Raw genomic sequence first — 13292 nt, 5'->3', positions numbered from 1 at the left:
GCTCTTCTCACCTCGTGTCAGTTATCTCCAGTGTGACACTCACTGCTCTCTTATGCCCACACTCTTCTTCCACAAGCTAAGGAGGTGTGAAAAACCTCAACTTGAGACCCTGGAGAGCCACTGCCAGTCTGAGTAGGCAAGACTGACTTTGATGGACCCAGGGTCTAATTCAGTAGAAGGCAGCTTCATATGTTCATATTGTAGTTTTAGGGAGGGATGGTGGCTCAGTGGTGGAGCATCTCCTTGGTAAGCAGAAGGTCCCAGATTCAATCCCTGGCATTTCCAACTCAAAAGGATCCAGGCAAATAGGTGTGAAAAACCTCAACTTGAGACCCTGGAGAGCCGCTGCCAGTCTGAGTAGACAAGACTGACATTTGTGTTTTTACTGTTTGCCTCTCCAGCAGCCATTTTGTGGTGGTATCTACTCCTTCTCCAAATGCTCTTACTACCCAGAGGCTTAGCAAGGTTGAGCACTCTTCCCTATATGGAAAAAAACCCACCAGCATTCTCGGCTGAAAACTTAGACGGCATCTCTGGACCACTTGCTCCTATTTGCAGTACTGGCTTAGCAAGATTTTAAAAATCAACCCTCACAAAATCAAGAACATCTTTCTGCAAACTGAACAGTGCAAACTCTACATTAAAAAACTAAAGAAATGTTTTGATTTTTGTCGTCAGATCTCGGAAGCTAAGCAGGGTCGGCTCTCATATTTGGATGAGAGACCGCTAAGAATAGCGGGGCCATTATGCAGGGGCAGCTACTGGGAAATCACCTCTGAACATCTTGTGCCTTGAAAACCCTCCAGCGTCACCACAAGTTGATTGCAAATTGACAGGAAAAAAATGAAGGCTCTCAATCAACCCCCATACATGTCAATAGACTCTGCCCAGCAGAGAATCTTGTTGGGCTCCTGCAACAGAACCCATAACACCATCAAAGGGTGTCACCTAGAGAGAGCCTAGGATCTTGGACCACAGAGGTTAACATTCAGAACAATCCATTCATTTCCATTCCACATTGGGCCACACTGTGAAACCTAATCCTTTTTGGACAGGACAGTTTTGGCCAGACTTCCTACTTGTCATGGAAGTTCAGAGCCATTACCATCAGCTCATCCCTCTTATAGAAGAGACTGGCTTAGGCCTGTTTCCTTTGATCATAAATATTGGGACCTTTAAGATTTTCCCTTGTCTTCAGCAGAAACAGAGGTCCACAGAGGTTAAGAACATAAGAACATGTTAGATCAGGCCAATGGCCCATCCAGTCCAACATTCTGTGTCACACAGCAGCCAAATATATATATATATATATATATATATATATATATATATACACATACACACACACACACACACACACACATACACATACACACTGTGGCTAATAGCCACTGATGGACCTCTGCTCCATATTTTTATCTAACCCCCTCTTGAAGGTGGCCATGCTTGTGGCTGCCACCACCTCCTGTGGCAGTGAATTCCACATGTTAATCACCCTTTGGGTGAAGAAGTACTTCCTTTTATCCGTTTTAACCTGTCTGCTCAGCAATTTCATCGAATGCCCATGAGTTCTCGTATTGTGAGAAAGGGAGAAAAGTACTTCTTTCTCTACTTTCTCCATCCCATGCATTATCTTGTAAACCTCTATCATGTCACCCCTCAGTCGATGTTTCTCCAAGCTAAAGAGCCCTAAGCGTTTCAACCTTTCTTCATAAGGAAGGTGTTCCAGCCCTTTAATCATTCTAGTTGCCCTTTTCTGAACTTTCTCCAATGCTATAATATCCTTTTTGAGGTGCGGCGACCAGAACTGCACACAGTACTCCAAATGAGACCGCACCATCGATTTATACAGGGGCATTATGATACTGGCTGATTTGTTTTCAATTCCCTTCCTAATAATTCCCAGCATGGCGTTGGCCTTTTTTATTGCAAACACACACTGCCTTGACATTTTCAGTGAATTATCTACCACGACCCCAAGATCTCTCTCTTGGTCAGTCTCTGCCAGTTCACACCCCATCAACTTGTATTTGTAGCTGGGATTCTTGGCCCCAATGTGCATTACTTTGCACTTGGCCACATTGAACCGCATCTGCCACGTTGGGTAGGGGTTAATGATTCCTCCAACACCTTACTATTGCAAGGAACTCTGAACATACTCTGAAGGACCTACTGCAGCTTAGGTAACTGTGTGCTGTGTTATTGTGTGCCTTTTCCCTGTATGTTTTGCCCTTTTTGAAATCCAGCCACCCTCCCCCCCTCCTTTTATCACTTAAAAAAACCCCTTTTCATGAAGACTTTTTTTGCAATCTGTTTTTCTGGGATATATTTTTTCATCTCTGCCATACATTGCTGGATTGCACAGGTATTACTGCGTTTGCTATAAGGTATTTTCCGGAGTCTTCATCCTGTTACTTTGTTATTATAGTCCAGTACTGCACTAGAAGGATGCCCTCTCAGAGAGTCAGTCTGGATGTTTCAGGAGGTGCCAGAATGGTGTCAGCTGGTTATCAGGGTGCTTTCCACGGAACCTTTGGTCTAAAGGAGCTTCCCAGCAAGGAAACTTGCCCTCCCCTCCTTTTCCTTCAATAGCAACGCCCCTGGGGGGCGGGGGGGGGAGTTCAAAAAGAGAGCAGCATGGAGAAGACTGCAAAGTATTTATTGAATGTTGTCCAAAACCTCAACTGGTCATTTCAGTGTCCATGCTACAACTGGATGCTTTGAATGGTATAAAAACATGTTTCGAAACGTTTGTTGAGTTAATACCCAAAACAGACTGTGTTAAGGCACTTGAAATGTGTAATTATACACAGCAAACTTGCATAAGAGAGAACTACTTAGCTGAGTGCAGCTGCAGTGACTTCTCAACGTTAATAAACCATGTTCCATCCGCCCTCCAAGGAGGATTACCCTGCCATGCAGGAGACAGTAATCAAGCTAAGCAGCTGCCCTCCCACGTTAAACAGAGTTCCTACGATCTTTAACAACTTCCTAGATGCACCAGGGCAGCAATATGAAAACCAAGCAAAACGCCTTGGGTGGGACAAGATGGAGAAACGTGCCTTCTGATTCCTTAATTCTCACCCGAGCAAAACACAACAAAAAAGCCAAAGCAGAACACTCCCACTCTCTCACCAGGCTTCTGATGTCAAAATAAGATTCCAGATATTGGGAGCTCCTTTTGTTCCCTCCCCAAACACGTTTCGCTGCATTTAGAAGCAGGCACCATTCAAAGCCCACAGCAGCAGGAAATCAGCAAGCCTGCTACTCAGCCGGGATTCTGAATGTGAGGTCTTGAAATCCCAGATCTGTTCATAATTGCCCCAGTCGAACAAAAGCATGAACGCAATGGCACAAGCATCACATGTCCCATTCGCGGCTGTGTCCCAAATGCCGGAAGGACGTCATGTGGGATTTTAAAAATCCAGCCTCTAGTGCTTAGAGCAGTGACCATCTGCTAGATCAGGCCTTTGTGCTGATGAGAGTCCAATCAGCCTCAACAGGGACAGTCATGCATTTTGGAGGCGAGGGAACTGAACCTCCCATAACAACTGGCATAATCAAATACAACCACACCAAAGTGCACTAGAAGATCAGAGCATGTTCAGCATGCTTCTGGACATGAGGAACACAGATCCAGGCCATAATTTTTGCAAAGCCAAATGATTAAACTATACAGATGCTCCTGAATGAAGGAAATGTTTGTAGCAGCTGCAGAACCACAAAACAGTTTTGATCCCGGGGGCACTTTCTGGAGCAACGAGAGCTGAGCTTGCAGCAAGGGACAAGGTGCCGTTCAGGAAGAGTTCTCTCAAGCAGACTGCCAAGGTAGATCAGCAGAGATGACCACCTAGTCTCTCTCTATGAGGGAAGCCACCCAAGTTGCTTTCAAGAATGTCACTTTTAATGGCATTCAGAATCCATCGCTCCCTTCCCCGAGGACCACCTGCCACCTCACATCCTAGCACAGAAAGTCAGCAGAAGCCCACCCCCAATAGCAGTGGCATCAGGATAGAACACCTCAAGTTTAAAGAGAAAGCACAGCTCATGGACTCCTCCATAACATGAAAGAGAATTTGGCTAAACGAGAAATCCTAACAAGTACTGGAAAATGGCCTTTTGAAAAATCAGAGCACCATCCACAAGGGCACATGGCAGATTGCAAACACATCTTTCTGAGACCCGCCCCCCTCCCCCACTGCCCTAAAAGCCCCTCTGAAATCTCTGGGGAACTTTGGAAATCCCCCACGATGCCATGCAAGGAGCTGCACCTTGGAGGGGGGAATGTTATTATCCCCCACTCCCGCCCACAACATGGAGCAAAAGGGTATGTCTGAAGAGGGTCTTTGCATTGTGACTGAAGTTTCATTGCTTTTAACTAATAAGAAACAAAGCCCAGCTTCTAAATTCCAAATTACACGAGGCTTATAAAGGTAAACAGAGAGATTCAAAGTTATCTTAATACTCCCCTATAAGTATTAGAGCAAACTGCTTGTCATGTCAAGGCACTAGGCATCTTTGGTTTGGCGTGCAACCATCTTGTTCATTTCAAAGAGAGGTAGAATGAACCACACACACTGAACGCTTCACTTCCACTCTGCATAAACAGCCAGGTCGTTACATTCTTTAACTCATTAAGAAGCTGAAAGACAAAAGAAATGAAGCATTTTTTTCTCAGGTGAACACAAATCTAAATAAGTAATTTCTATACACTTGCTGATTTCAGAGGAATGGATATCGCAGTATTCCACAGTTAAGTTTCAGGCAGCATTATTAGACACATGCCAGAGAATGCGACCAAAGAATGCAAGCAGATGCTAGACAGATTACTACAAATTTGCACTGTTATTGCCCCTGCCTAATGATAGGGGTGGAGTGCTAGCAATTTTGGATGATACAAATGTTTTTGTTGTCCTCCATGCCACTCTTCTCCATCCAAGAGGTAACAACAGAACACAAGTGGGGACACTCTCACAGCTCCCTCTTTGAGGCTTTGTTTACCACGAAAGACACACTTCCTGCCATGTGTCTTCATCAACTGCGCCAACTTCTGTGCCTTTACAAAACTCAGCATTTTTTCTCCCATGTCAAAAATGAAGAGCACAATACACAACTGAGCCCACTGGCAACAACCGCCTATTCAATCAGAGGGCTGCACAGGAAAAGCATGGAAGAGAACATGATTCAGTCATCAAAACAGCCATAAAATCTGAGACAGAAGAACATTTGTTTAGTGTTACTCTTTTGGAGAGAAGACTGTGAACTGAAAAACCTGCTTGGAAAGCAGAAGGCTCCAGGTAATGTTCACAGCATCTTCCCAGATGATAAAAAGGATCCCTGGCTGACACTTGAGAGCATCAGGTGCCACAGTGGGCTAACAGAGCCCAAAGTCCCAGGAGACCAGCATGGGACTGTGTTGCTGGATTTTAAATAACTTGAGTGGCTGTGCAGGGCTGTTCACACACAGCTTTTGGGGAGTTTTCCAGAGTCCTCAAACTGCTCTTGAGATTCACACGTTCCAAAAAATAAGTCTGGGGGCTTACATAAAATGTTTAAATTTTTGTGGAGTCACCTTTTGAGAGGGAACTGCTTGAAAATCTGGGCATGCATGCACACACACAAGCAGAGCCTGAGATTGTGACCCTCAAATATTGTATGCGGCATGCAATTCTCAGCACATCCCCCCCCCCCCCCCGTTTTTCCTCTTTCTTCATTACACCTTTTCAGACAGCTATTGTATAAAATGTTCAAACAAGTCATTCTCTCTGCTCTCTCTCCTGCCTCTTGTCAACTGCTTCACATCTTAATCCTCAATTAGAAGTTTACTCCAAGCAGGACTCGGAGAAATGAAATCCCTTGTCTTTGACGCAAAACATTCTCCGTGACTTGCTTCGATTAAAGGTGAAGTGGCAATTTGCAGCACGCCATGTTTCAAGACACTAGCAAATTCTTTTTTCAATACATGCAGAAGCATATCAAAAACCAATGTGTTGGGTCAACATTATTTAAGCAGCTGGAATGCACGTACCTGTATGGATAGCCATGGTACTTCGATCGGAATATGGAGAGCAGCCAGCTGAAGAACAACACCACCAGGCCAATGCCAGCCACACACATGACTGTACAAGATCATACAAAAGAAAGTCAGCCTAACAGACCAGCTTCTTTATACAAGGTGGAATTTGCGTGGGTGGGGGGGATATGACCTCACATGGTTAGAGCAACCCCACAGCCCCGAGTGGCCTGCTCTCATTGGAGCCTGGAAGCTAAGCAGGCTCAGCCATAGTAAGTGCTTGGACTGGACACTGCCTGGGAAGAAGGGAGCTGCTATGCAAAGGCAGGCCATGGCAAACCTCCCGTGCTCATCTTTTGCCTTAGAAACCCCACCATCCAGTGGTCATCATGAGTTGCGACATGACAGCACACAGTCATCATTATCTCAATACTGTTTCCCCAGCCGGAGCCGTCGGAAGCAGCCTCTCCTGCTCTCCATTGTCATCAATGGAGGGACAGTGGCTCAGTGGTAGAGCATCTGCTTGCTAAGCAGAAGGTCCCAGGTTCAATCCCTGGCATCTCCAAAAAAGGGTCCAGGCAAATAGGTGTGAAAAACCTCAGCTTGAGACCCTGGAGAGCCACTGCCGGTCTGAGCAGACAATACTGACTTTAATGGACCAAAGGTCTGATTCAGTATAAGGCAGCTTCATATGTTCATATGTTTTGGGGAGGGACGGTTGCTCAGTGGTAGAGCATCTGCTTGGGAAGCAGAAAGTCCCAAGTTCAATCCCCGGCATCTCCAACTAAAACGGGTCCAGGCAAATAGGTGTAAAAAACCTCAGCTTGAGACCCTGGAGAGCCGCTGCCAGTCTGAGAAGACAATACTGACTTTGATGGACCAAGGGTCTGATTCAGTAGAAGGTGGCTTCATATGTTCATATCATGTCATGATGATTTAACCACCACTGGAAACGTGTCAGACCCAGCCCTGGCAAAGGTACCCAGGAAGTAGAGGCTGGCATCAAACTGGCACTTACTTTTCCTTTTCCCAACTTCCAAGTCGGAGGTAGCAGCTTCATGCAAGAGCACCATGCCGAGCGTCACGCCAGCATCTGAGAAAAATCTGCTTAAGGCGAAACCACTGGAAGCCAGTTCAACACACTAAACAAAAACGTATTTGCTCTCCAGCTCTTCATGAGCCACGAAGGGTTACGAGCAATGTTCCCTCTGAGCTGAGTTAGTGTGAGCTATCTCAGTTTTTTAGCCTCCAGCTCACACGTTTTTGTCTTCGTTCAGGAGGGATGGCCCCAAAACAAATTAATTTATGTAGCAGTCAAATTGCTCACTCCCAACTTTAATGCCAGTAGCTCACAAAGTAGAATTTTGCTCACAAGACTCCACAGCTTAGAGGGAGTGTTGGTTACGAGTTTTGGTCTTGCTGTCAGTTTAAAGGGATTATAACCAACACCCAGAAACTTAATTTTTTTTTTTTAATTCAGAATGGAAAACGTAGTTGTATTTATCATCAGATTTAAAAGAGAGACGGATGGCAGCTTATGTGACATGACACATAACCACTAACACCACCTTCAACAAAGGTATGTGTAGGACTCCCTTGGGTGCAAGAGGCTGGCTCGGCAGGAAAGCTTTTCCGGGGCATCTTTAAGGTCCCAGCAGGTTCAATCCCTGGCAGCACTTCCAGTTCAAAAGGACCAAGCAGTAGGTGATGAGAAAGACTTTCTCCGCCTGAGACCCTGGAGAGCCACTGCCAGTCTGAGCAGACAAGACTAGACTGATGCTGATACACCCAAGGGTCTAATTCAGTATAAGGCGGCTTTGTGCATTAAGGTTCCATCCCCCCAACAAACCCGCAAGAACAAAGCTGGAGTCCAGCGCCACCTTGAAGACGAACAGAGTTTAATTCTGGGTGTAATTCTGTGCGCATGTCTCAAGCGGGAAGCTTCTGCCCGGAATTAAACTCTGTTGGTCTTCAAGGTGCCACCTGACCCAAACTTTGTTCTACTGCTTCAGACAAACAAGGCTGCCCACCTGAATACAGCTGCCACACAAAACTGGGGTGACTCAATGGTCTTGGCTTTGGGACAGCGTGGGTTGCTCTTGCAGGCCCCACCTCCTACCCCTCACCCTTATGCCCCTCTTTGCCTTGGCCTCAGGAGTCTTGCCAGGCTGCCCTGCCACAAACTGGCAATGCCTACAAAAGGCACAGCCGTCCTGGCCAACATGGTGGCAGACAACGACAGATTTGAGTACCACTATTTCTCTACCTCATAGAGCCCCCCATTTAAAAAAATTACAGGTAAAAAAAGAAGACGTAGGAGATTGTAAGCTGCTCTGAGTCTCTGATTCAGGGAGAAGGGCGGGGCATAAATCTGCAATTCTTCTTCTTCATAGGCTAGTAATGTTAACTGTAACAGGTTGTAAGTAGGGTTGCCAACTCTGGATTCAGAAATCCCTGGAGATTTGAGAGGTGGACGGTGGGGTTTGGGGAGGAGAATGGCCTTGGCAAAGCCCTTCCCCAGTTTTCAGTCACCAATGCAAGCAGATCTAAATGAATGAAAAGATCCAAATGAATGATAAATGAAATGTTATTGCTGGGCATGATTTTAATCAGAAAGGATACTAAACAAGAGAACAATGTGCGTTTCAGCAACAAACTGTGCTTGACTGCTCCCATGGATATAGTTCTGCAAGAGAAACATTTTAAAAAGTTATGCAGATGCAATCATTTTGCTTTTGCAGCATAACACATCAAAAGCACATTACCACCCAAGTGCTAGCAGCCAGGTTTAGCCACTTCCAACTTTTCTTATACTAATAAAGGTTTCTTTTTCCTTCTTGTGACACAACAGCCTTTATAGTTTGTACAGTGTTGTAAACTGTAACACTTTAGAACTGAACATATAGCTCTCCCCAGATAGCATTCTCCCCACCACCACACACTGTCTTGTTCAGTTTTCTTGTTATGTATCAGTTGTTCACAACTATACCACTTTTTGAATTATTTTCAAACAGTTTCTAAAAAGAGGGACTCAAATTAAGTCATCCTGTATCCAGGAGCATCTTTTCCAGGCATAATACTACCTGATTTTTAAAGCCACTGATTTAACAGCCACCTCTTAGAAGAACTACTAACTAGCAGCATCCTAGAACAGTGTGGGTCTAGTGCTACAAGGGAACCATTTATGGCACAGGCCTCACATCCTTGACACTACCTTAATGTTCTCTGCAATCTCATTGTAGATCATCCCCCTTGTGTACTGCAGAACTTTGGGAGGAAAGGAGAGCTCAGAGGACTTGAGCAAGTTTGGTGGCAGAATAACAACAAAGCATCCTACAGGACGTGTGTGCAATCCTAGGTGGCAGTGAAGGTTGCAAGGAAGGAATTCTTCTCTGCCGCTATTGCATTTGGGGTGATTAGGTCCTTGATAGCCCTTATGAAGGGGAACCAAAGCAGCAGAAATTCAGCTATTAGAGGGGAGGCATCTGCGAGCTTTTTTGTAGCTAAAGTCCTGTCACTTCGCCATGACCTGCCTGCCAGTATTGACACAGTAGGCAAACCGGAGGCCCCTTGACCGCCTTTGAATTTGAGCCTTCACACCTTCAACCTGCTTTCCTCTGCTGATGTCGAGAGGATCTTGTGCGCTGCCAGACCAACCACGTGCTTCCTTGGTCCATGCCCCTTGTGGCTGGTGAAGCAGGCAATGAACATATGAAGCTGCCTTATACTGAATCAGACCCTTTGGTCCATCAAAGTCAGTATTGTCTTCTCAGACTGGCAGCGGCTCTCCAGGGTCTCAAGCTGGGGATTTTCACACCTACTTGCCTGGACCCTTTTTTGGAGATGCCGGGGATTGAACCTGGGACCTTCTGCTTCCCAAGCAGATGCTCTACCACTGAGCCACAGCCCCATTCATGGCTCTCCAGGGTCTTAAGCTGGGGATTTTCATGCCTATTTGCCTGGACCCTTTTTTGGGGATTGAACCTGGGACCTTCTGCTTCCCAAGCAGATGCTCTACCACTGAGCCACCATTCCTCCCCTGGTGACAGGGTTTTAGCCGGAGGGTTTTAAGGAGGCCGTAGATGTACCACTTTTTTTTTTAAAAAAAAAACCCCAACACCTCTAGATCCTTCTGATCCTGCCGATAACCACCCAGTTTTGAACTTATCATTTCTGGGCAAGGTAACTGAAAGGGTGGTAGCTGAGCAGCTCCAGGGTTCCCTGGATGGCACATCAGCACCGCATCCATTCCAGTAGGGCTTCCACTCTGGCCACAAGACAGAGACAGTGTCGGTCACTCTGACGGACCATCTCCGCAGACAGCTGGATCAAGGCAGGTCAGCACTGCTATTGCAATTAGACCTCATGGCCGCATTCGACATGGTCAACTATGACCCACCTGGCTGATGTGGAATTCCGTGAGGTGGCCCTTCAGTGGCTTCCCTCATTCCTCCGCGGCTGGGGACAGAGAGTGGCACTGGGAGAGAATGTGTCCTCCGAGCACCCCTTAGCATGCAGGGTTCCTCAGGGGACACTTCACTCTTCTATGTTATTTAATATCTACATGCGCCCCCTTGCCGAGCTGGCAGAGGTTTGGGCTTGGGTGTCACTAGTACGCCGATGACAGCCAGGTATATCTGTTATTGGACGGACACCCAGATGCCACTCCTCAGACTCTGACCGTGGCGGGGAGATTTTAAAAAGAGCAGGATGAGACGGAATCCAGTTAAAATGCTGCGGCCGAGGGGGAGGGTTCCGTGCCTGGGGCACAGACTTCCCACTCTTGACAAGGCACCAGGGACACCAGTGCTGTCCATCAAGATTCACCATGCTGAAGAAGCTGCAGTAAAAGTGCATCGTTTATTCACTGTTGGTAGGCTCGTGACACAGAGCTTTTTGGAGGAGAGTTTTATTTTATATAAAAGATATTACCGGCGTTAACTCTGAACTGGTGTTACTTAATTATTGGCAGAGCATTGTATTAACCCCACCAAAAAAAAAATCTTTAATAACTTTACTTTTGTTGGCAGCTAAAACAGTAATTGCCCCAGACTGGCCCATTCCTGTAATACTTGCACCTAGCCACAGTAGTCCGTGCAATGGTCACCTCCAGGCTAGACTACTGTAACTCACTTTACGCTGGCCTGCCCTCGAGACTGACCTGGAAGCTCCAGCTGATCCAGAATGTGGTGGCACAAGTCTTGATGGGAACATCGTGGACATCATATACAACTTGTGCTGTGCTAGCTGCACTGGCTCCCAGTGGAATACTGAGTCAAGCGCAAGGTTTTGGTGTTGATCTGTAAGGCCTTGAGTGGTCGGGGACCAGTGTATCTTTGGGACGGTCTCCTCCAGTATGTCCCCGGGAGAGCTTTGTGCTCATTAAATAGCAACCTGTTGGTGGCCCCAAAGACATCTGACTGTCCTCAACCAGGGCCTTTTCAGTCCTGGCCCCAACCTCTGCCGAGTACCCTCGGGGCCCTGTGAGGCCTTATGCAATTCCACAGGGCCTGCAAGGCGGAGATGTTCCGCCAGGCTTTTGGTTGAGGGCAGCCATGGTTTCCAAACTGGCTGGCAGCCTCCCTTACCCTCCAGACTTATTTGTTCCTCTTTCCCTCTGCCTGTGAGGAGGCCAGCAATCCAGAACGGGAAACAATTTAAAATTTGTCATCCGATTTTCAGAGTTGTTGCGTAAATTCTATTTGTATATTCTGTTTTTATGATCTGATGTTTTTATTATCTGTAAATCGCCTGGAGCCCTGCTGTAGCAGGGACTGGGTGATTCATAAACTGAATAAATAAACTAACTCATCAACATTTCCAAGAGCATTCTGCCAACCCCCTTCCCAAGACCTCCCCCCCCCCCCAAAAAAAAGGCATGAAGAGAAGCGTTTTCGGTGGCTGCTTGGCAGGCAGGCATTTCCTTCCCCAAGAAGCTCACCCCAAACCAGAGCTTCCGTATCATCCAGAACCAGTGCAGGATGGGCATGAGTGACTGAACTTCCAGAAGGCAGGTAAACTAGCATTAGAGGACTTCCGTCTTGCACATCAGAGATTCATAGCAGATAATGTTTATTGTTCTAAAAAACAGGTTCTGTCCAAAACACAGTGAAATAAGTTTACCTGCTCACCCCCAAGAGCTGGAGGGGAGGCCTTTTCAGCTCTGAACCCTGCTCCCATCCAGCCCCTCCCACAGAATTTCCTTGCAGGTTTTCTGGGAAGAAGATGCAAAAACAGGGAAGAAGAGAGGCAGGCTTCTCTCTCCCTTGCCCGCTTCCTCTGAAGAAGTCAGCAGTGACTCCTTTTCTACTTTCTCTTTTCTACTGCTATACACAGCTACCCATCTTCATCTTTACCCTCATTTTATTTTCTTTTTCATCCCATATTTTTTGCTTGGGAGAGAAGACTGAGGTGGGCTTAAGTAATGTTGCTCATATGGACTACTACCTTAAAAAAAACTTCTGAAACGCCAATAAGAGATTTAAAGTATGTTCCAAAAAAGCACCCTTCAACTATCAAAGCCCATTTGGATGGCATTTTTGTACAGTTGCTCAGTTCCGCTTCCCCCTCCCTGCAAGCAGGGACAAACAGCACCAGAGGCTGCAGCTGGGAAACGAAGAACAAGGAAGGTCTAGCTAAGGCCTGCACTGTCACCCATTTCTTCACTCAAAACAGTCCTTTACTTCTTCACACTGTCTTGGAATCTTATATCATATCCTGATGGTTTGGTCTGTATACTCATTTTCTCCTTGCTCAAAACATGTATCCAATTGTGCTTGCTTTGGCATTCCCCTTGCTGTAACTTTTCACAAGATGTACAGGAGGAAGACTGTAGCAGTGGAACTGTTACCTGGCAGCCATGGCAACATCTGGCTCTGGCCAGACGACCTTGAGCACCCAAAAACGACTCTCTATGTTATACAGCTGATGTTATACAGGAAACCTTAAAGGACAGGGAGGCTGACTTTAGCTTGCATGCCTTTTTGCTTGGCATTATTGGTTCTGTTTGTAAGTTACCCCATTCTTGGCAATGGCTTTGTAGCACAAAGGTCCATTGCTTTGTATTGATCTGGGCATTTTCACAAGCGCTGACTTGACTGGGATCAGTAAAACCTTATAATAGGTTTTAACATACCGTAACTAAGGAAAGTGCATTTCTCAAAGGGTTATGATACAGTGAGTGGCTAGGTAGGTGGTAACAAGAAAAATGTACACATTATTCCCTATCTGATCTAGGGACACCAATCCAAATATAACCTTATCGTTTGCTAAATTCCTA

General features: G+C 46.2%; 1 protein-coding gene and 1 non-coding gene across 2 annotated transcripts in view; one reads left to right on the top strand and one right to left on the bottom strand.

Moving 5' to 3' along the window:
* Nucleotides 1-2638: 2638 nt before the first annotated feature.
* The window catches only part of MAGT1 (magnesium transporter 1), a 31383-nt gene continuing 20729 nt past the window's right edge, over nucleotides 2639-13292 (bottom strand). Inside the window, exons 7-10 of the mRNA XM_060249576.1 lie at nucleotides 8636-8699; nucleotides 7032-7106; nucleotides 6029-6119; nucleotides 2639-4642 (exon numbers count right to left, since the gene is read on the bottom strand). Coding sequence (XP_060105559.1) covers nucleotides 4627-4642; nucleotides 6029-6119; nucleotides 7032-7106; nucleotides 8636-8699 — 246 coding nt within the window. The 3' untranslated portion in view covers nucleotides 2639-4626. The remainder of the gene's footprint in view (nucleotides 4643-6028; nucleotides 6120-7031; nucleotides 7107-8635; nucleotides 8700-13292) is intronic.
* On the top strand, nucleotides 6508-6578 carry TRNAS-GCU (transfer RNA serine (anticodon GCU)). The gene has a single exon. It is a non-coding gene; the product is annotated as a tRNA-Ser (tRNA).

The sequence above is a fragment of the Heteronotia binoei genome, chromosome 11 (genome assembly GCF_032191835.1).
Source record: "Heteronotia binoei isolate CCM8104 ecotype False Entrance Well chromosome 11, APGP_CSIRO_Hbin_v1, whole genome shotgun sequence".
NCBI lineage: Eukaryota > Metazoa > Chordata > Lepidosauria > Squamata > Gekkonidae > Heteronotia > Heteronotia binoei.
Note: the sequence above shows the minus strand (reverse complement) of the source record. Positions and strands in the feature narration are given on the sequence as shown.